Source organism: Lepus europaeus, chromosome 3, assembly GCF_033115175.1.
Source record: "Lepus europaeus isolate LE1 chromosome 3, mLepTim1.pri, whole genome shotgun sequence".
Classification (NCBI taxonomy): domain Eukaryota; kingdom Metazoa; phylum Chordata; class Mammalia; order Lagomorpha; family Leporidae; genus Lepus; species Lepus europaeus.
In genome coordinates this window covers 156,150,813-156,175,574 of record NC_084829.1, presented here as the reverse complement: position 1 = coordinate 156,175,574, position 24,762 = coordinate 156,150,813, and the positions used below count along the sequence as shown (strand labels likewise).

Sequence of the window (24,762 nt, the reverse complement as noted above, 5' to 3'; positions counted from 1 at the left end):
CAGCACCTAACAATGTCTGGCACAAATGATGTGCTCAACTATACTCTGATGCAAAATGAAATAATCTTCAATGACATGAAGATACAAAATACTGACAAGTTAAAAATCCAAGTTACATAGTAGCACAGTGATTCTATTTTTATAAAACTAAAAAAATACAAACTCTTTGGGTAGTACATTATAAAACAATACATAAGGAAAATAATTATAAATTATTCTCAACAAACTCACCTGTTGGCCTTGAGGACTTTGTAAGATCTGAGCCACAGCTGCAAGTGTATCTGTATTTGTTATCTGAGATACCCACGGGTCAGGTAAGCCTTGGACTACATTGGCTGGAGTCACGGGTGTCACAGGAGTTCCTTTTAAGAGAGCATATCCCCCCAACCCACTCAGATCAATATATAAGTAAATGAGACTCGAAAAGGTAGACAAATTTGTCCTATTATTGTTGTAAGAATCAGAAAAATTTACATAAATGTTTTAATGTTTCCATTTTGAAAAACCATCTAAAACCCTTTGTATATTTAGGTAACGTTAAAAAAAAGGATCTCTCCATACTGGTCTTCAATCAACGAAGCTACTACTCACTTTAAGAAAGTCTAGAATCCTTAGCAATCATCAAAAACCTTATAGGAAATTCAGTTACATAATATTCAAAATGATTTTTGAGCAAAAAATTATAAAACATGATCTTGAAATTTTTACTTTAACATTAGTTTTTATTAAGCATTTTTTCAGAGTTCTTTGTAAATACTAAATCTCTTCATTATTCTGTAAATATAAGATTGATTTACATAAACATTTAAGAGGTTGCAGATAGCTCAAGTCGGGAAAAACACAATTTGCAACACTCTTTTCCAAACTTCATTATATTTGTTTCTGGGGATTTAAAAAAATAAAACTTTCTAGATTTTAGCCAAAAGTACACACAAGTATGTTATTCAATTTTATTTTTTCCTCCAAATTACATTTTCTTTCAATTACGTAATGCTAGACAAATTTTCCTGCACTGTCAACTTGTTATTTTACATAGGAATAACCCTCTGAGAAGTGCAATTAATATACTTAGACATCAAATGCAGTGACATACCTGGAGTATTGCTCATAGCAGCAGTAGTGCTGGCCAGCACTGGAGTGACAACTGGGGGAGGAATCCCTGCCGCCATATCCAGAAGGGGCTGAATAATCTCACTCTTAAACACATTGTTCTTCTGCCACAAGTTCAATACTCTCACTATTTTACTCTAGAGGTGAAAAGAAAAAATTATATTTTAATTTTTTTCATAGCACACAGACTACACACAGGCTCTTGGCCACTGAATTGGAAGGAGAGATTTAAGTACTTCTACAGTAGTTTACAGCTCTGAAACTCTACCTTTTCTACCTTTTTGCATTTGCTAACCTTAACTCTCTTGGAAAACACAATGTTGGTAGATACACAAATTGGAAGGCAAGGTTGATACCTACACTTCATCTTCAATGTCAATCTAATGAGATCAATAGCATGGTTGGCTGGAGAACTGTCTAAAGGATTCTGAGGCAGAATCAGGATTATCTTAGTATTCAAAATCAATTATAGTTAAAAATGATTTAAAGTTTGTTCATACAAGATTTATATATTTTGAAAAATAAACAACTTTAGGACAAAGTTTTAGCTACTATGATTCTTTAAAATTCCCATTTTACATACTACTTATGGATTGTAATAAGATTTTAACCCGAATCAAGGTTGGGAACTGTGGCATGGTGGTTAAAGCCGCCACCTCAGTGCCAGCATCCCATATGGGTGCTGGTTGGAGTTCTAGTAGCTCCACTTGATCCAGCTCTCTGCTATGGCCTAGGAAAGCAGTAGAGGATGGCCCAAATCCTTGGGCTCCTGCACCCAAGTAGAAAACCAGGAAGAAGCCCCTGGCTCCTGGATTGGATTGGCTCAGATCTGGCCACTGCGGCAATTTGGACAGTGAACCAGTGGATGGAAGACCTCTTCCTCTCTCCTTCTCTGCCTCTCTAATAAATAAATATATAAATCATTTTTTAAAAGAGATTAATCAAATTAATTCCCTTCTAAATGTTCTGGCATAAATGGTAGGGAGATGAGCAAACTTTTCTATGGACCAAATCCAAAATACAAATATACTACAAACATTCATGGCAATTTTTTTTTTTTTTTTTTTTTTTTAGATTTACTTATTTAGGAGCCAGCACTGTGGCACAGTAGGTTAATCCTCTGCCTGTGGCACCGGTATCCCATATGGGTGCTGGTTCTAGTCCCAGCTGCTCCTCTTCTAATCCAGCTCTGCTGCTGCTGCCTGGGAAAGCAGTAGAACTTGGCCCAAGTCCTTGGGGCCCTACACCCACATGGGAGACTGGGAAGGAGCACCTGGCTCCTGGCTTCAGATCGGAACAGCTCTGACTGTTGCAGCCACTGGGGAGTGAACTAACAGACGGAAGATCTGTTTCTGTTTCTCCCTCTGTCTGTAACTCTACTTCTCAAATAAATAAATAAAATCTAAAAAAAAAAAAAAGAGAGAGAGATTTACTTATTTATTTGAAAGCCAGAGTTACACAGAGAGAGAAGGAGAGGCGCAGAGAGAGAGAGAGAGAGAGAGAGAGATGTACTCCATCAGCTGCTTCCCTCCCCAGATGGCCACAACAGCTGGAGCTGCACCAATCCAAAGCCAGGAGCTTCCTCCAGGTCTCCCAAACGGGTGCAGGGGACCAAGGACTTGGGCCATCTTCCACTTCTTTCCCAGGCCACAGCAGAGAGCTGGATCGGAAGTGGGGTACCCAGGACTTGAATCAACACCCATATGGGATGCCGGCGCTGCAAGCGGCGGCTTTACCCACTGTGCCACAGCACCAGCCCCTGTGCATTATCTTTTAATTTCACCTTTCCACAAACTTTCTGAAGTACCCACATATATCAATCCATCCTTTCTCTCTTTGTTCTCTTCATTTTTTCCTATTCTCTCTGCACACTGCAGGGTGTCAGTGCCATATAGAATTATTTATTTAATCTAGCTCTCAAAATGGTAAGCCACACTTTACACAAATAATGCTTTGTATTATTTTATTTTTTTAACAGTAACTTGAGTCCTTTGGCATTCTGTAAAGAAAAAATAAACAACCCTGCCTGCTACCAGCAAGATGACTTAACATCTATTAAACAGCTTAGTCATTTCTCCCTTCATAGTAATGTCAGTTACCACACTGCATCCAAATTTACCCTCCCCACTCAAGAGTCGCAGTATTGCCCACCACAACTCACTCAGACTACCATCATATAAATAAAACTTTTGTTTTATTCTGAAAAATTTTCTGGATCACTTAAGCACTCAGAGTACTTCATATTTCTGGTAAAGTTCAGTCATATAGTATTTATGTAACTGTTATAAAACTCATGGAAAATACACATACTATCCATATAACCTTTCTGGTTGAATGTGGTCTTAGACCTAGCTTTCATTAAATAAAAAATACACCGCAGCTTCCTCACTGATAAAATATGAAGGCTTCTCAGGTCCCTTTTCTCAAACTGTTTCAAAGTATGTGTTCGCTTTGATTTTTTCTTTTTTGGAAGATTTATGTATTTGAAAGGTAGAGTTACAGAGAGAGACAGGAGAGACAGAGTAAGAGCTAGAGATATCTTCCATCTACTGGTTCACTCCCTAGATGGCTGCCACAGTCAGAGCTGGGTCAGATTGAAGGCAGGAGACAGGAGCTTCATCCAGGTCTCCCATGTGGGTAGCAGGTGTCCATGTGATTGGGCCATCTTCAGCTGCTTTCCCAGCCACATTAGCGGGAGCCGGTTTGGAAGTAGAGCAGCCGGGACTCTAACCAGTGCCCACATGGGAAACTGGCATCATAGACTGCCGCTTAAATCGCTGTGCCACCATGCCAGAACTGCTGAATGTTTTAACTATTATCAAGTTTTCGGTACATTGGGACAGAATCATACATCATTTCACAGTTCTTCTTAAATTCACTATAAGGCACTTCCATTTAATTATCTATACTCTAATCTTGCTCCTAAAGAGATTTCATAAGAAATTCTACTTAGTTGTGAAATTATAACTAACTGAACTGTTACCTGTTTTTTTCTGTTACAGTTTGCGTATTATAAACTTGATTTCTACTTCTTGGCTAATTCTGAAATCTAGTAATATAGCAATAATAAAAAAGACCTGGAAAACCAAAAAAAATTCCTACTTAAATGTTTCAGTTGGTTGTAAGAGTTTAATAAATCCTCAAAACTTAGACTTAAAAGCTGGAAACTATGCTCAATAAAGAATGCCTCAAGACAATCCATAGTGTTTTGAAACAAACGTCAACAGACCCATCTATCACACCCTGCTTCCTGAAATACAAAGGTTTCAGCCACGGTATACATTTCAGTTATTGTAACAGAAACCTGAAGCTCTACTGTCACTGTAAAAGAATAAGTTTATAATAACTATTTCCTTGATGTCACAGAACAATGTGATTCACAACTGTTTAGCACATAATAGTTAAGAACTAAGTGCTAGTAATTACTATTATAATGCTACCCTACAACATTCAAGAAAAAATTTAAATGACTAAAATTAAGTATAAAACCGAGCATTCTATTAAATGTATATAATAGCAAAACAGCAATTTTCAGAATAAACATCTAGTTCATTTTTAAATCTCTCACAATATTACAGTGATATTTATTTTTAAGTTATGTCCAAATTATATCAACACAGAAATCTTTGTATTTCAATGCATTAAAAAACCACATAAAATGCATTATACCTTATAATTTGACTACTTCTCCTTCCTACAGTGTGAGAAATTAAAAAATGCCTTAAATTCTTTTGCTTTATATGAAAGTCTTTAAGTTTCCAAGATAGTCATCATGTACTTCAAAACAACCAGTACCTAACAACCATCAATCTCCAGACACCTACATAAAAAAGTAATGCCTCTCATTCAGGACTGAGCTTATGGTATTAACATAATCTTTCTTACTACAATTTAAAAAGTCCTATTTCCTAAACTTTATTGAGACGTGAAATCTGCAAATTCAACACAATTTTTTATTGCAAGTGACAAATCCAAGTTCAATTGAGTGAAATTTCTACATCAATGTATTTCAAAAGCATTTATATGTAACATTTCAAATTAGTTATGTCAGGTGAGATTCTAACATGTCTATTTTAAGAATCAATTAGAGGGGCCAGTGTTTGTGGCACGGCAGGTTAAGCCTCTGCCTGCAATGACAGCACCCCATATTGGTGCCAGTTCAAGACCCAGTTGGTTCCACTTCCTATCCAGCCCCTGCTAATGTGCCTGGGAAAGTAGCCAAGGGTGGCTTAAATGCTTGGGTCCTTGTACCCACGTAGGAGACTCAGAAGCAGCTCTGGGGTCCTGGCTTCGGCCGTTGCAGCCATTGGGGGAATGAACCAGTGGATGAAGATTTCTCTCTCTCCCCTCTCCACTCTATAGCTCTCCCTTTCAAATAAATAAAAACTAAATCTTAAAAAAAAAATCAGAGTATAGGGTAGGTCACTGGAAATTGGAAACATCCTTTTCATCTGCATAGAATTATCAAAGTACCAAAGTAATGAAAAAAAAAATTAAAACTTTGTCTCAAGAAATGTACTTAAGGGAGTGAGTGTTCGGCACAGCTATTAAAGACACTGCTTGGGGATGTCTGCATCGATAACAAGTGCCTGGAATCAAGTCCCAGCTCCACTTCTGATTCTAGCTTCATGTCTGCCCGTACCCTGGGAAGTAACAAATGGCTGCAGTACTTGGGTTCCTGCCACATATGTAGGAGATCTTGTTTGAGTTCTCAGCTCCTGGCTCTAAACCTGGCCCAGCCCTGGCTGTGGCAGGCAATTGGGGAGTGAACCAGGAGATGTCAGACACCTTTCAGTATCTGTCTCTCTGCCATTCAAATAAATTTTAAAAACAGAAATTAAAAAGTAGACCCAAAAATAGTGCACGAAGAACATACTGTATTTCCATATCTATCCATTATAACAGGATTTGTTTTGATTTAAGATATGCAGCAGTGACTAAAAGTAAAAAACTAGGGGCGGGCGCTTTGGTGTAGTGGGTAAAGCAGCAGCCTGCAGTGCCGGCATCTCATATGGGCACTGGTTGGAGTCCCGGCTGCTCCACTTCAGATATGGCTCTCTGCTATGGCCTGGGAAAGCAGTAGAAGATGGTCAAGGTGCTTGGGGCTCTGTACCTGCGTGGGAGACCCAGAAGAAGTTCCTGGCTCCTGATCAATACAGCTCTGGGTGCTATAGCCATTTGGGGAGTGAATCATCAGATGGAAGACCTCTCTCTCTCTCTCTCTCTCTCTGCCTCTGCCTCTCTGTAACTTTCAAATAAATTATACTTTAAAAAATAAAAGTAAAAACTAACAAATCTTCTACTTAAGATGAAAGACTTGCAGGTAGTTTTTATGTTTTGTAGTTTGTCTTGAAAGAAACTATTAGTCTTCATTTGTTCTTACCTTTTTCTACCTCATCTGCCTGAATCCTGCCAGAAAAGCAAATCTAAATCTCCAAATTAGCACCCAAAGTTAAGTAATCTAACATCTCTGTCCTTATCCTCCTCCAGGACCCAAGGCTTTCTTGTTATAGACATATTCATACATTTAAATCTAGCAGACCAAACAGTATGGTTTCTAGCATTAATAAAATTCTACAATAACAAAAGAATTTTGATTTGCAGTTATTTTTCTATTAATTGCTTGGCAAACTGATTTTTCAAAAATGCTGAAAAGGTTAAGAATCAGCTCAAGTCAATTAATCACAATCCTGAATTGTTTGCATGTGTCAATAAAAGAAATGTCTAATACAATTCCAAAAGTTTGTTGTGCCAAGTTTCTTGTATATCAATTACTTCAATGAATCAAAAAGTAGCAAAATCAACACTTTTTCTACTCACTATTTTAAACACTGTAAAAACAAACAGGAACATGGATATCATAATACTTAAAAAGCAACATACCTTGTCATCACCAGGACAACGGTATAAATTCTGAAAAGTGCTAATGATGTTATTACTAAATCTGGGTGCAAAAACATCCTTTTCTTGCCCAAACTGATGTCGAGATTGTCGCACAATGGAATCAATAACATAAAGTCCAGGTACCTTGTATTCTGGTTTACACTGAAGGAAAAAAAAAAAGAAGAGTGAGAGAAGGTAAGGAAAAGGAAAATTCTTGATAGACAAAAACCATGATAAACCCTATCAGACACAAAAACACTGCTCATGCAGAGGCAGTGAACAGGAAGTATTCAGAAACTGACTACTCCTCACCACTAGCCTCTAGAAAGGTATTTTAAAGAACCTCTTTTTGACTATTCTATATATTCAGTTCAACTGCCAATTATCTAAGTTCTAAAACATCACTGCATAACCAGCTTCAATAACCAAAAACAGAATGACAAATTGTTATACTAAAAATTTTTTGTTTAATGATTTGAAAAGCTACCTGGAAAAGCAAGGAGTAAATTCAGGAAAAATGGGCTTTAAGAAACGCATTGCCAACAGGTATTAGACTTCATCTTAAACATGTAACAAAAGAGTTTCTGCAATAATGAAAGAACCAACACCAATGGCGAACTGTAACATTCTCAATACACTAAGCCCAAAGTCCAAGTATCATATTTATAAGACAAATCAGACAGTACCAACAGAATTCCGGGAATCCACCCTATGGAAACATTTTTTAGTCACTCCAGTGGGTCAATGTTTCTCAACTATCTTACCTATTTAACAATCACTTTCAACAGTCCCCTATTCTCTTACTATAGGCTTTTAGTGAACATAATGAAGAATCTTTTACTATCAAGCTTACTGCTCCTATCTTATCTTCATACCCCAAAACACAAGAAAACCTTTTTCCCAAACATATGCTGAATAAAATCAAATTAGCTGTAAATCAGGTTATACTTTTGTATATAATTAGGCTAAATGTCTTACCTAAAATAACTTCCTAGAAATCGTATATTACACTAAGGCAAAACTATGTTGAGAAACTCTTCTTGGAAACCTAAGACTGAGTTATCAGTGAAAAAAGAATCTGTAACCCACCCATCCATCCCCCCACACACAGGTAAGTCTCCGAATGGGATTTCAGCCAAGACAAGGAGGATTTCATTTTGTAAAAAAACTAGATGAAATTGGTACTTAAAATTCTTTTTAAGAACTTTAACCTTAAGGATCTTTATTAAGTCAAGAAACTTAGAAGCCCTTTAACATCAATTCATAGAGATTCCAAGATTCTGGCTATAATACTTACAGCTGAAGTATTTCATGGAAGGGCAATGATGTTAGTGATGCATATCACAGATTTAGGTTTAACCTAACTGAAGAATCCAAATTTATTTAAAGTTATAGTTTTAAAAAGCTTGAAATTGTTAATGTTTTCTTTCAAGTTCCAAAGCACCCAGTGTATCTGCCCTTCAGTTCACATATCTAGCTAATGCCATCTTCCTTTGATTACCATGCATTCAAAGAAACATCTACTCAGACAGGCAAAGAATACATTTCAGTAAAGAAAACTTTTCAGACTTAATGAAAACCAGGACATAAACTTTGTTAAAATAAATAAATAGAAACATGTATTCCCCAGTGCCACAAGCACAGTAAGTGTTTAGTAATTATTGACTAATTGGCACTTTGTTATCTTGAGTTAGGCTGAATAGAACCTACAAGTTGCTAACAAGAGTTTTAAACATTAATGAAATGTGAATGTACACTACTATAAATTTGTCTTTATGACCCACTGTGAAGATTCAAAAGCTTCCAAAACACAACCAAGAGCAGTTTTAGTGGAGAACTGTAACAGCAAAGAAGAATGTTTCTTCGTCCAGAGCTTGTTCAGACACACTGTACCATGACACAGAGTGGGACAGCAATTCCTACACTGACAGATTAGGCATCTGTGCCATGCAGAATGGCAAAACAACAGTCAAGTATAATATAATATTTTAAATAATGTACCACTCAGTCAACTTGGCTAAGTCACCAATTAGAAACTTGAGAGAAGAGTTAAGACAAATCTGAAATGTTGTCTCAGTTTCCTCTTCAAATTCTATCAGGCTGAAAACAAGAATTCCTAAGACTCTCCAAATCACATTGTACTAAATTTTCAGATATACCATCTTCAGACTATGTTCTAATAACTTCCAGTTCCTTATGCTACACAGAAATGGCCTTTCAGGGTGGGGTAGAGAAAGGTTAAGAAACATACTGTACACAGTCATTCCTATTATTAGAAATGGTGCTGTTACTTTCAACTATTATTGGTATTTGAAACAAAACTAGAATGATAATACAGGAGCTGCATGGCTGTTCTTGCCACAGGAATGATGCTGAGGGTAATAACATGGAAGAGACAGAGCGGCCCTGGGATACAATTACACCTGACATCACGTGAGTAATTTCTCTCTTCCGTTTATGTTGAAAGTAAGAGATGCCAACATTCAGTGGTTCAGACAGCAAAATCCTCTACTTTTTAGCTTTATAAAATGAAGGTAAAGTTCTACATCATGGGTTGCATTAGGTAGAAGTGGCAGCAAAAATAAGCTTTCTCTTGGCTGACAAAAGTGCTTTTGTTGGGTTGGGCGCCATGGCATAGTGGGTAAAGCCGCTGCCTGCGGTGCTGGCATCCCATATGGGTGCTGGTTCCAGTTTTGGCTGTTCCATTCCTGATCCAGCTCTCTGCTGTAGCCTGGGAAAGCAGTGGAGGCTGGCCCAGGTCCTTGGACCCCTGCACCCATGCTGGGGACCTAGAGGAAGCTCCTGGCTTTGAATTGGCCCAGCTCTGTCCAATGCAGCTAATTGGAGAGTGAACCAACGGATGGAAGAGAGAGATTCTTTCTCTGTCTCTTCCTCTCCTTCTCTCTGTGTGTAACTCCGACTTCCAGGTAAATCATTTTTTTTAGATTTCATTTTACTTGAAAGTCACATTTACACAGAGAGAGGAGAGGCAGAGAGAAAGAGAGAGGTCTTCCATCTGCTGTTTCACTCCCCAAGATGGCCACAACAGCCAGAGCTGCGCCGATCCGAAGTCAAGAGCCAGGAGTTTCTTCCGGGTCTCCCACATGGGTGCAGGGGCCCGAGGACTTGGGCCATCTTGTACTGCTTTCCCAGGCCATAGCAGAGAGCTGGATCAGAAGTGGAACAGCCGGGACTCAAACCGGCGCCCATATGGGATGTCAGCACCGTAGTTCAGTGGCTTTACCTGCTACGCCATAGCGCAGGCCCAAAATGGGTAAATCTTAAGGGAAAAAAAAAAAGATTTTGTGCTACACCACAGAATACAATGCTTACCTTAAAGAAAAAATACTTAAGATATGCAAAGAAGCAGTAACATTCACAGGTAATCAACAAATTGACCAAGCTCACTAGCAGCAAGACCTCTAAACCCTTTCTCACATTCCTGCCACAATTTTGTTGCTTTTCTTTTTCTGTAAATTATTTTAGGAAATTTCCAACCCCATCCAGTGTGATAATGATAACTATGGGGCTGGCGCTGTGGTGTAGAAGGCTAAGCCTCTGCCTGCAACGCCAGCATCCCATATGGTTCCTGTCTCAGTTGCTCCTCTTCCAATCTGGCTCTCTGCTATAGCCTTGGAAAGCACTGGAAGATGACCCAAATGTGTGGACCACTGAACCCATGTAGGATACCTGGAAAAAGCTCCTGGCTCCTGGCTTTGGATCAGCCCAGTTCCAGCTATTGCAGCCATTTGGGGAGTTAATCAACGGATGGAAGACCTCTCTCTCTCTCTCTTTTTCTCCCTCTCTCTGTCTGGAACTCTAAATCTACCTCTCAAATAAATAAAATCTTAAAAGAAAAAAAAAGAGCTATATTGTACAAATTTCCCAGGAGATCCTTCAGACCCTCTGAGGCCTGTCCATAGATGACTCTAGGAGTCAATAAAACCATATTAACTACTCCAAAATTTAATGTGCACCCTGTCAGATATGAAACAATAATTTGAACTACACCTTTCTCCCAGAGAATTGAAATAAGCTTCAGTATTATGCCACAATTCACATGGAAGAATGCTACAATAGTCAAATAAATTTACTTCAGATAAATACTAACTAGATTTTAAATTCCATTATACTCTCCCTAATCTACATGAAGTAATGAGAAACAAATTCACTTCCATATTTAGGGTATAAATCAATAAATTATACAATATCCTCCAGTCAGCCTGGAAGTGCTATCCACAGGATAATGTATTCCTATCCTAACTTTCCTTAATTTCTGTAATTAGCAAACCAGCATTAGTTGATAATACTAAATATTCTAATCATTTTTAATTGTAAATTTTATCATTAAGAGACCTGTCAAAGAATGCTAAGAAATCTTGGGAAACCTTATATACAAAATGTTTCTTAGAATTGTTTCCTTTATGTAACATAGTAACTATTACATACCCCAGCTAAGGATTCACTATGAAGTACTTATAAAATCCATAAACAGGCTAATTCACACAACAATTTCACTATGAAAAAAAGTCTAGATCCCAGAATTTATGAACATCCAATACAAGTATACATAGATTTCAAACTTTTTTACACTGAAATAAACTTATCTTTTTAAAAACTATTTTAAAGTTATTTTTTTTAAAGGCAGAGTTAGGAGAAACAGAGATCTTCCACAGGCTGGTTCATTCCCCAAATGGTCCTAATGGTAGGGGCTGGGCTAGGCTGGAGCCAGGAGCCAGGAGCTTCATCTGAGTTTGCCACATGGGTGGTAGGGGTCTAAGCACTTGAGCCACCTTCCACTGCTCTTCCAGGTACATCAGCAGGGACCTGGATTGGAAGTGGAACAGCCAGGACTCAAACCAGCACCCACATGAGATGCCCTCGTTACAGGCAGAGCCCAACTCGTTACACCACAGCGCCAGCCCCAAATTTATCTCTTTTTAAAAAAGTTATTTGATAGTGCAGAGAACGGCAGAGAAAGAGGAAAGAAGAGTAAAAAGACAGAGCTCCCATCTGCTGGCTCACCCTCCAAGGTCCCTAGGCTGGGACTGGGCTGAGCCAAAGCCAATATCAAGATCTGAAAAATGAACAAAGGCACCCGAGGCAGGATGGAGTTCTCTGTCGCTCCAGTAATTATTTTTTAATTGAACAGAACTAAACACAGAAATGAATGCACGTGAAACTAACAAAATTTAAATAAGATTGGTATGTCAATGATAGGCTAGTATTAATGTTCTAGTTGTAGATCAGAATTTGCATTTTAACAAGATTCTTAGGCAATTCCTAAGCATAATAAAGTTAAACCTATTAAGTACCAAGTTTACAGTTCTGCAAATATTTCAACAATATAATTTTTACTTCAAAGTTACCATAAGTGGTAGAATTATTGCTCAATTTAAGTCTTTATGGGAATATATAGGAAAAGGGGACAAACTGGGTTAAGAAGCACTGCTTATGACATTCTAGGCTTTTTAAAAAGGCTTTTAGAACAACATTTTGGACAAATGAAATTTTTTACTAACATTTTTTAGTTTGATTTACTTAAAACAGGCAGCGTATTTCTTATTTTACCCCAGTCTTACCTTCAAGTCACCTGAACTACTTAATCTCAAAACCTGTTCTACTGATACTTTAAATACTGAGAAAATAAAACTTAAAATCTTAAAAAAAAAAATCTTACAACACTGAATCACACAAAGGTTACCTAGCTTTTGAGTGACACAGTAATCTCACTTTCATTCCTGTATCCTTCTCCCAGTTGACTATTTTTGCTCAAAAACCATGCTGTAACCTTGTTGAACCCTCAGTGCCACATACTTCTGATTCTCCATCTGGCCCTGCTTACATCTGGGCACATGACCGTGAGCAAAATAAAACATCTAAGTACAACTACTGTAAAGAACAAATTTCCTGCAGTATCATTTTCTAAGTGCAAATCTTATGTATTTCTGCCCCAAACTGGCATCAATAGGATGTTAATCACAAATAAGACAGCAAAAAAAATCTTGTCACCTCAGACCCTAACTGCAAATAAAAATTACTAAATGCAGGTAAGCTGGTTGCTTCTCTGGGAAAATAGAAAATAACGGGTAGTAATATTTATGTCCCAGTAGATAAAAAACGGTTGTTAGGCAATATTTTATCTACACTGCTGCTTTCTAGGCACACAGCTTGAAATGACAAGTCAGAATTTCCTTAAAAGGTATCTAAAGTTATAGATTTAAAGTTCCATTAAAAATTAATAGTAACACTAATATTTTCCAATGGACAGATGCTATGGCAATGCAAATTTTGCAAGAAAAAGTATCTGATTATTTTTAGAATTACCCAAAAGTCATTTGGTCTTAAGAAGAAAATAAAATAACTGAAATCATTCTTTGCAGTCTATGAAACAATTTAAACACAGGATTTTGCTTTAAAGGAGAGGAGCACAGGCATTAACCCACAATTACAGCATAATTAGCTTATATATATGAAAAACTATATACTTACTTTTTGAATGAATTTCTCAACACTCTGTACCACATGTTTATAGAACTAAAAGGGAAAAAATGAAGTACGGTGTTAAATCAATCTGAGTACACTAGAATTCACTGCTAATCATGGGATTTAGAAGAACTCAAAAGTGCATTAAGTAAAAAAAACAACTATTTAAGTTCAGGCACTTTATAGATACTTAAACATTTGTAATCAATATACAAAAGAGGGATAGGCATCTCTTGGGAACTCATCAACATCCCCTACCAGACTGCCTGGGTTTTGAATCCACAATAGTCTCCTGATTCCAGCTTCCTACTAACACACATCTTGCGGGGCAACGTACCTGCTGGCTCAAGTGGTTGTGTCTCTGCTCACTTGGGTGGTTGATGAGATTTGAGTTCCCAGCTGTTGTAGGCATTGGGGGAGTAACCTCTCCCTCTCTCCCTCTCCCTCTCCCTCTCCCTCTCCCTCTCTCTCTCTCGATAAACTGCCTGTCTCTTTCTTTTTATCTCGTTTGAGTGCCAGCTCAAACTCCATACTTCTGATACAGCTTCCTGCTAACACAACAGAGGATGGCTCAAGTACTTGGTTCCTGCCACCCAAGTGAGAGAACCAGATGGAGCTCCTGGCTCCTGTCTTCAGACTGACTGGCTTACCCCCCCATTCTTATGTGCATGAGAGTGAATAAATACAATAAATCATAAAAAGTGTGTATACCTACACTCAGACATACATAAAATATTAATCACACATGGAATGATATAAGAATTTTCCTGAATAATACCTTAACAGTGCTTGTTTCTAGCTGCTATAAATTAAATTATAACTAGACTAAAACTTTAATAAACTTTGAATTAAAGTTGTCTGCTGGTTTGCTTTTTGTTTTTTTAATTGTATTATTTGAAAGGCAGAGAAACAGAGACATGCAAAGATCCTCCATCCACTGGTTCACTCCCCAAATGCACACAATGGTGGGGCTTGGCCAGGAATCCTAGCCAGGTCTCCCAGGGACTCAACTACTTAAGCCATCACTTGCTGCATCCCAGGAGCACATCAGCAGAGAACCTGAATTGGAACTGGAAGCAGGACTTGAACCCAGGGATTCTGATATGGAATGTGGGAATTCCAAGCAGCATTCTAACCACTGTGCCAAACACACTTATTTCAAAGTTTATCCGTTCATTTAATAGGCTGGTTATCTGTGAGATTTTACTGACATTATACAATGTTAACAAGAACTTGCCAAAATCATCACTTCTTTAAACAATTAAAGAAACAAAAATGGCACCGCGGCACAGCAGAATAAGCTTCTGCCGGCAGTGCCGGCATCCCATATGGGCGCTGGTTCAAGTCCCAACTGTTGTACTTCCCATCCAGCTCCCTGCTAACGTGCCTGGAAAAGTAGAAGATGGCACAAGTACTTGGGCCCCCACAATCATGTGGGAGACCTGGAAGAAGTTCCTGGCTTCGGCCTGGCCCAACCCCAGTCATTGTGACCATGTGGGAAGTGAATTAGCAGTTGGAAGATTTCTCTGTCACTCCTCCTCTCTCTGACACTTCAATATCAAACACAGTATTAGCTAAATCTGATTTAACAAGTAGAATCTTAGAGGTTACATATGTATTAAATGCAATTAAAAGTAATATAGCAGGGGCCAGCGCCGTGGCATAGCAAGTAAAGCCACCGCCAGCATCCCATATGCGTGCCAGTTCCAGTCCCAGCTGCTCCTCTTCGATCCAGCTCCCTGATAATGGACTGGGAATGCCGTGGAAGATGGCCCAAGTGCTTGGGCTCCTGCGCCCACAAGGGATACATGGAGGAAGCTCCTGGCTCCCAACTTCAGATCAGATCAGCTCCAGCCATTGTGGCCATTTGGGAGAGTGAACCAGCAGATGGGGGATGTCTCTCTCTCTCTTCCTCTCCCTCCCTCTAACTCTGCCTTTCAAATAAATAAATAAATCTTTAAAAAAAATATAGCACTGCAACACAAATGGACTCTTCAGAAATGTCAATGTTATGCAAAACAAAAGAGCTGGGTAACAGGACAAATAAATGCAGAGTGTGACCTTGACTGGGTCCTGAAAAGGCCAGAGCACCAGACAGAACTGTAATCAAGCCTGCAACAACTGCTGACACCATGTACAGATCGTCACATATGTGGAATAATATATACGAAAAATGAGACTAAATTATTCTCTATGAAGCCTACTAGATACTTTGAAAATCACTTTTTTGGAGGATTCTCTGGTTTAATAAATGTTATTAATTGTCACTATCCTTATACCTTCATTAATTTTCTAAATCTAAGTACAAGAATTTGAATATGAGATACTAACAGAAAATTAAGCTCTTTGACCATAAGAAAATTGAACTAATTTTCTTTCAATAGAAACTACTACTAACCAAGAGTCTATTAAATATAATACATTACTGCTATTCAAAAGACAATTTAAATAATTGGAGCTTCTGGTTATGGCTGATGTTTTCACTCAGAATAGGAAAACATTAAATATTTATAGCTTAACATCTACTTAATAGCGAAACAGCACTCACTCTCAATTTTAAGAGCTCTAATAAGGCAGGGAGTCTTAGCTCTGAAGACAAGATTTTCTTGGTGAAGTATCTGCTTGAGTGTCAAAAGATCATTTAGCCAAGAATTAAAATGTTTTATACCTCTATATTACTCGAGATGATCCAAGCCATTCCTAAGCTTTTTGGAAGTATTATGAATTGGCATAGGTCCAAAACCTACTGTATCAGAACAATGGCTCAATGTCTGGCATAGTTACACAGTTCAAATACCTTATGTACAATGAGGCCCAATTATTTTCCATAATGGTCCATTTTCAAATCTATAATATAATCAATTTGAAAAACCTCAACATGTTCATTTTTACTTAACTTTTTACCAACTCGTATTTCAGGATTCTACAAAGCAATTTTGAGAAATGTGGATATATTTAAAACATGACCAATCTAAATAAGGTTGAGAAAAAAATGACTGCTTCGAAGTTTACAAAGGTGGGAAAGTCTGTAGGTGATAGATTCTTGTGTATTTTCCATAATCACCATGTATTAAAACCATAAAGCCGAGTTTTATACTAGAAGAATTCTTTATCAATGTAATATTTTCTACTGAAATTAATGGAGTAAAATTCATTACTTACCTTAATAGCTTTGATGGCTGCCTTTGTAATTTGGGTCATTTTCGCTTTAGAAATGGGTGGTTTATAGTCATTCAGGGAATATAACTGATGAAAAAGAAGAACAAATTTTAAATATACCAATTTTAATTATCCCTAAGCAATTACATGAAATCACCAAACATTTCCATTTTTATATTTTCAATGAAGTCAAAGTGCTTCTTTTATTTAAAAAAAAAAAAAGTCAACATCAGTAGTCATTAGGGGAATGTATCAAAACTATGAGGCATCACTTTACATTAACTTGCTTACAATTAAAAGATAACAAAATGTTAACAAGAATGTGCAGAAATTGGAATCCTGACACAGTACTTAGTGGGAATGTAAAATGGTATAGCAGTTTTGGGGAACAGTTTAGCAGTTTCTCAAAAAAAAAAAAAAAAATTTACCAAATGATCCAGCCAATTCCACTCCTATATACCTCCCAAGAGAGCTAAGAACATACATCCACATAAACACCTGTACATAAATGGTCACTGCAGCATGATTCAGGTAAAATCATTAAAAATAATTTAAAAAGCAGAGAAAGGAAGTATTAACACATGCTACAATATGAACAAACACTGGAAACATTTTGCTAGGTTAAAGATGAAAAATCCATGTACTGAATCTACTAATGAGTACATTGTTTCTTTTAGAGGTGATGAAAATACGATTGTGATGATGGATGTATAACTTGATGAACATACTTAAAACCACTGAATTGTACACTTTAACTGATTAGTTTTTTAGTATGTAGCTCAATAAAACTTTATTTTAAAAATCAAAGGATCTAATACTTAACATGAATTATCAACTCTCTCAAAACTTTGCTTTGAAATTTCTCATACAAGCAAAGGGTAATATTAGTGCTCAGAGAGAAAACAAAGACAAGGTTAGGAAATCAGCTAACAACTAAGCTTTAAAGAATACTGACTGAAACTTGCATTGTATTCAGTGGTGCTAACTTTTGTTTTTTGTGTTTAACTCTATCGTATAAGACATTAACTGTGTCTGAAAACTAAGCTTTGGTCAAAAACTCCTTGAACAGAATTTGAATTCCATTGTTTTATCCACCCATATCTCTGGAATCTGCCCGGTTCTGCCCATGGTCATCTTTCTTCTCATCAGGTTCATGGTCCAAATTACTTTCATCTCTCAACCTGGAGACTATCTAAATGGATGTGGCATGTTCTCTTCACTAACTGATCAGGTGACTGACACCCACCTACTCCTACACCCACTGACTTGCTGCTCTTACACTGAGGATGTTAAGAAGCTGCCTGGTCTAACTCGTGTCTACCTTGCCAGCCTCTTCTACATTCCCAGCTCCCTGCTCTAGGCACCACAGTCCTTTTACAGTTCCCTGTCACAGGGCCTTTAAAATGAGGCTTGTTCCCTCTACTGAAATACTCTCCAAGAGTTAATGTGTTTTCACTTCATCTTAATTAAAACATCACCTCCTTGGCCTGCGCCACGGCTCACTAGGCTAATCCTCTACCTTGCGGCGCTGGCACACCGGGGTCTAGTCCCGGTCGGGGCACCGGATTCTGTCCCGGCTGCCCCTCTTCCAGGCCAGCTCTCTGCTGTGGCCAGGGAGTGCAGTGGAGGATGGCCCAAGTGCTTGGGCCCTGCACCCCATGGGAGACCAGGAGAAGCACCTGGCTCCTGCCATTGGATCAGCGCGGTGCGCCAGACGCAGCGCGCCTACCGCGGTGGCCATTGAAGGGTGAACCAGTGGCAAAAGGAAGACCTTTCTCTCTGTCTCTCTCTCTCACTGTCCACTCTGCCTGTCAAAAATAAAATAATAAATAAAAACAAAAACAAAAAAATCACCTCCTCAACCAGATCAATACTCCCCCTTTATAATCCCGAAGTACTACTGACCCATTCACCTTTGAATACTTTTACCCCAACCTAAGTTATTAAGAGGTTAGCTGTACACTGACGCACTCCAAGCTGAAATAAGTCTTAGTACGGTTCAAAATCCTTCCCCTCTACTAAGTTCCCACAGAGATATATTCTATAGTGCTCACAGAAAGCTGTATAAAGGGGCCAGCACTGTGGCGTAGCAGGTAAAAGCTGAAGTCTGCAATGCTGGCATCACATAAGGGTGTCACGGTGTCAGTTCAAGTCCCAACTACTCCACTTCTGATCCAGCTCCCTGACAATGTACCCGCCTGGGAAAGCAGGGGAAGACAATTCAAGTGCCTGGGCCGCTGCACCTATGTGGAAGACCTAGAAGAAGCTCCTGGCTTCTGTCTGGTACAGTCCTAGCTGTTGTGGCCATTCGGCAAACGAACCAGCAGACAGATCTCTGTCTCTCTGTAGCTATGTCTTTCAAATAAACAAACATTTTTTAAAAAGTATAAAAAAAGGTCAATTTCCAGAATTCTTTAGCAGACCCTCTCCCAAAAGTCACTCCTACATATGCACATATACCCTCTTTCAAATGAAATGAGGGAAAAAAATTTAAAAACAGAAAATAAGCTTCAAGAACAGAAGCCCTACATTTTAAGATTTTTCTATTCTCTAAACTGCATCCTCGGTGTTTAGCAGACACTATCATTTGTTAAAAATAAGTAAAACATACAAAATGACAGCAATGCATGAGCTTTGCACAAAAAGACCTCCATCTGAATTCCAATTATTATCACTTCATTAAAAGTTGCTAAACTTTGGAATAGTAGTTTTCTATTTACAAAACATTTATTTCACATGAACTTCAGATATAAAGATTTTAGAGCACACTAAAGTCACTAAAAACATTATTATAATCAAAATCTTTCTCCTTGGTAGGCACTCTTCATCTAAATGAACATCGAAGATTATTCACTCAGCCACCTGAAGGTACATTATAAGGCCCTATACATTGCTAGGGTTGGAAGAGGCATCAGGTTTTTCTATGCCGACAATCACTGCCTCCTTCATTTGTGCACCAAAGCCTGGAAGGTTCAATCAAGTCCTAGTACATATTCAAGGAGACCAAAGCTTCGCCTCCTTGTTTTTTCAGCGGAGGATAAGGAATATAGACTTCTAAAATATTAACAGTATATAAAGTCAATTCTAACCTGACACTCTTCTCTAACAAGGCATCTACCATAGACACTTAAAGTATTACTCAGAGAAATACTGAAGAAAACAGATAATTTCAAAGTTTTACTTAATGGAAATTCTTCCAACTAACCATTTCTCTAGATTCTCTGAAAATTTCATTTCTTTATTAAATCTGATCAGAAGGCTGGCGCCACGGCTCACTAGGCTAATCCTCCGCCTAGCGGCGCCGGCACACCAGGTTCTAGTCCCTGTAGGGGCCCTGGATTCTGTCCCGGTTGCCCCTCTTCCAGGCCAGCTCTCTGCTGTGGCCAGGGAGTGCAGTGGAGGATGGCCCAAGTGCTTGAGTCCTGCACCCCATGGGAGACCAGGAGAAGCACCTGGCTCCTGCCTTTGGATCAGCACAGTGTGCCGGCTGCAGCGCGCCGGCCGCAGCGGCCATTGGAGGGTGAACCAATGGCAAAGGAACACCTTTCTCTCTGTCTCTCTCTCTCACTGTCCACTCTGTCTGTCAAAAAAAAAAAAAAAAAAATCTGATCAGAAAACAAAAATAGATCACTTCACCTAATTCTTTACCAAATGCCTTTATGCAATTTAATGTTAAGTCCTCAACTATTAAGGAAGGTTGATTTAAAAATTTCCCCTAGAATATGGTCCTCTACTGATCTGTTACTTCTAATCAAAATGTAATTAAAAATGTACAAAGTATATTCTTAAATTTAGAAACAGTGATGATTCAGCTAGCTCCTGTACTTAATTTTTATCAAAGATAGACTTGGGGGGGGCTGGCAATGAAGCATAGCAGGTAAAGCCACGGCCTCCAACACTGGCAGCCCATATGGGCTCTGGTTTGTGTCTCGACTGCTCCACTTCTAATGCACCTCCCTGATACTGGCCAGGAAAAAGCAGGGGAGGTATGCTCAAGAACTTGGGCCCCTGCCACCTACGTGGGTCATCCAGATGATCCCACCTATATGGGAGATCCAGGCTGAACCCTGGCTGTTTTGGCCACTTGGGGAATGAACCAGTAGATGGAAGAACTCTGCCTCTATAACTCTTTCAAATAAACAAATCTTGGGGAAAAAAATGATTCTAGAGATCTTGCTGATTTGTTGATTTTACCAACCATACATGTGTTTCAAATGTCTATTGACATCTACTTCTCTGTTACATTAACTAGCTTTGTTGTATACAAATATGTTTTGTACTGTATTTAATCTTGCTAATTCAATACTTCAAACTCCTTTTTAAATCAGCTGGAATACAAATTCATTCAACATATTTTTTGAAATATTTTTATTTATTTGACAGGTAGAGTTACAGACAGTGAGAGAGACAGACAGAAAGGTCTTCCTTCCGTTGGTTCACTCCCTAAATGGCAGCTACGGCCGGAGCTATGCAGATCCGAAGCCAGGAGCCAGGTGCCTCCTCCTGGTCTCCCGTGCAGGTGCAGGTGCAGGTGCAGGTGCAGGGCCCAAGCACTTGGGCCATCCTCCACTGCCTTCCAGGGCCACAGCAGAGAGCAGGATTGGAAGAGGAGCAACCGGGATTAGAACCCGGAGCCCATCTGGGATTCCGGTGCCGCAGGCGGAGGATTAACCTAGTGCGCCATGGCGCCAGCCCCAACATTTATTGTTCTAATGTGAACACAGCATATCATGGCCTCAGAGACAGTTTGTCACTACACATTTTCCCTTTTGTCACTTTTTCCAAATTTAGTTGTTCAAAATAGTCCCATATCGTTCAATCCTGATTATCAAACTCAATTCTGGACGTCCATCAAAGACCATTTGCTGAGAATTTTATAAACGTCACTATAACATTCAGTGACTTTAGGAAAAGAACAATGATGAAATACTAGCAGCCCATTAGAGGCTTGTAATAAATTGAACAATTCAATGTATATGAAAAGTCCATATTTAATCCATCTTTAGATACACAGATGATGCAAAACCTGATACACAGCAAGCATTCAATAACAAACCTTATTAGCCAAGTGATCATTTATTAATACTCCTATAATGTTGCTATTAGGAACTAATAGCTATTAGGGACTAACTATTAGGAATCAACTAATAGGAACTAACCCTAATTCTAACCTGAAAACACCAATCTGCCATTAAGAATTGGGAATGAAATGTTCTTCACATTTTGAAAATCTGGGCCGGTGCCGCGGCTCACTAGGCTAATCCTCCGCCTTGCGGCGCTGGCACACCAGGTTCTAGTCCCAGTCGGGGCAACGGATTCTGTCCCGGTTGCCCCTCTTCCAGGCCAGCTCTCTGCTGTGGCCAGGGAGTGCAGTGGAGGATGGCCCAAGTGCTCGGGTCCTGCACCCCATCAGAGACCAGGATAAGCCCCTGGCTTCTGCCATCGGATCAGCGCGGTGCGCAGGCCGCAGCGCGCCAACCGCGGCAGCCATTGGAGGGTGAACCAACGGCAAAGGAAGACCTTTCTCTCTGTCTCTCTCTCTCACTGTCCACTCTGCCTGTCAAAAAATAAAAATAAAAAAAAGAAAAGAAAATCTGATCTGGGACAGAAAACATGCCATGGTTTTATAATGGAAAATGCAAGAGAAGTTGATTCGGAGACCTTTCTTTTGCTTGGCTTATCAACTTTCCCCTTTATGCCTAGGTCAGAAGACTAATCCTGCATGCTCTCTGGGCTTGGGATCCCACCAGTCTACTTCCTGGGAGCTGCTTTCTGCTGCTGAGTTTTCCAACGTCAGTAACTGCTGACCCCAGTTTTGTTTCGTCATCTTCCTCCTCAAAATTAGCTCCACTCATGCTTGCTGGCCTATTGTTCAAACTACGGAACTCTGCTTCCCAAGCCTCAAATTCTTCCTCCTGTATGCCATGTCCTACAATTATCTACCCTCAACTGATGAAACTATTTGTATAAACTGTCTCTGTTCATCTGATCTCAGTGATCACAATAAAATCCCTGTCCAGACCTAACCTTCCTTTGGCCAACTCAAGACGTTTCGATGTTGACACACTAAACATGAGTCAAGGTCTTCATTTTCATTAATTCATTTTTTATGTTTCAACTCCTTTCACATATACCAGAGTGCTCCTTAAATTTGTAAAATTTTAATTTTCTATACTATCATTTGTCAGTACCACAGCAAAAGCTTATTTTTAATCTGAAAACTTCAACTCAGTTTCTAAAAGCTTTAATCAAAGTTTCAGGGATCCTTTACCTAAACTGAGAAGTTAGGTGCTGGCTACTCCACCACAAAATTTATCTCAAAAGAAGACTGTAAAAGTCATTCATTATCAGGGCCAGTAAATTTCTTTTGTGATGGGCCAAACAGTAAATATTTTAGGTCTTGTGGGCCATGTTATTCAGCTATTCCTCATAGCAGGAAAATAATTCCTATGTGAATGGGCACAGTGCATTCCATCAGAACTGAAAAGCCAGCCAACTTCTGAATTTGTCAACATTCTCAATCCTTAAAGGATTAAAGTGTGGCTTTTGTTTTTGTTTTTAATAAACACGACAATCTCACATTCCTAGAGAGTATTTTTATGCCCTCTCTCCTCGATGCACTGAGACTCATCACCCAAAATTATCAAAGTGTACTTCACACTTGCTATTTTAAGCAAACTCTTGACTTCAAAAATGCTACTGTCCTTTCCAATTTGAGCAGCATTAAATGAATTCTACCAAGATCTTAAAAGAAGCCAAAAAAAGAGATTATGGGTCAAAGGGCAGGTTACTCTCTATCTCAAGGTTGTTGGCTCTTTGACCAATGGAATTAACTGGAAGAGTAAATCATCTACAGGCATTAATCCACCCCGTCGTTCTTTCTCCACAATAATCCTTTGCCACCTTGAGAATACCAAAGCAACCAAACACCACAAAAGTGCAATCAACACAATCTCGATACACTGTATTTAAAACCGCATGCTAACTTGACAGTTTTCCTTCTAGAGGGAAGACAATAAGATTCCTTTTTAAACAGCACAAAAACAGACAAGAATAACCTAAGAATTAGAAGAAAGGAGATGTTACAAACTTCCAAAAATGGAAATGTGAGAGAAGGATGGGTAAGTGATGAAACAAGGAGCAAAGAACACACCCCAGTACACACACAAGATACAGACGAGAGGGAAATAATTTATCTCGCAGAACTTCTAGTCTCATCACTAAAAATAAAGGTACTAAAGAGGGCCAGAGCAGCACAACTGATCTAATGTCTCATCAACTGTTGCAAAAAGTCACTAAACAATGCCTAAATTGATTGCTCAAGAAACAGCAATAACAAAAATGACAGACATATGAAAGTAACTGTCAGAAAAATTGTCTCAAATTAAAACATTGTTCTTCTGGGGGAAACAAGCATAAAATGAGAAGGAAAAGCACCCAATAAAAGTTTTATTAAAAAAAATTACATGATGGGGTCAGCACTGTGGCATAGTGAGTTAAGCCTCCAGATGTGGCACCAGCATCCCATATGAGCACCAGGTCTAGTCCCAGCTGCTCCTTTTCCAATCCAGCCCTCTGCTATGGCCTGGGAAAGCAGTAGAAGATGGGCTGAGTGCTTGGGCCCCTGCACCCACATGGGAGACACAGAAGAAGCTCCTGGCTCCAGATCACCTCAGCTCTGGCCTCTGCAGCCATTTGGGGAGTGGGACTAGCAGATGGAAGACCTTTCTCTCTGAATCTTCCTCTCTCTAACTCTACCTCTCTAACAAATAAATAAAAGCTTTAAAAAAATTTTTAAGAAATTACATGAATATGTTACCTTGAAAAACAGAGTAGCCATATTTTAATGCCAATTGCTGTAAGGGTAAAGAGACCAGGTCCAGTAGGATTGGTGTCTTTTTAGGAGACACCAAAGCCCTCCCTCTGCTTCTCATGCTTTTCTATGCAAGGGCACAGTGAGAAGACGGCTCTCTGCAAGCCAGGAAAGTCTTCCCCAGGAGCCCAATGCTCAACACCCAAACTCCGGACTGACCATTCTCCACAGTACAGAGAAAATAAATTCCAAGGTGCAATAAGGCACTTCATAAAAAATGAGTTACATAAAACTTTTTTATCCAATTAAGG

General features: G+C 39.0%; 1 protein-coding gene across 6 annotated transcripts in view; it reads right to left on the bottom strand.

The window, feature by feature from the left end:
• Window positions 1-24,762, bottom strand: part of SCAF8 (SR-related CTD associated factor 8) — a 229,752-nt gene that overhangs the window by 174,705 nt on the left and 30,285 nt on the right. For all 6 annotated transcript variants that reach the window (XR_009865532.1, XR_009865531.1, XM_062186966.1 and 3 more), the window contains 5 exons: window positions 16,642-16,725; window positions 13,486-13,530; window positions 6,994-7,155; window positions 1,094-1,247; window positions 232-362 (listed from right to left, as the gene is read on the bottom strand). Coding sequence is in view for 4 of the 6 variants with exons in the window: in XM_062186966.1 (XP_062042950.1) it covers window positions 232-362; window positions 1,094-1,247; window positions 6,994-7,155; window positions 13,486-13,530; window positions 16,642-16,725 (576 nt within the window). In the remaining 2 variants the exon portion in view is untranslated. The remainder of the gene's footprint in view (window positions 1-231; window positions 363-1,093; window positions 1,248-6,993; window positions 7,156-13,485; window positions 13,531-16,641; window positions 16,726-24,762) is intronic.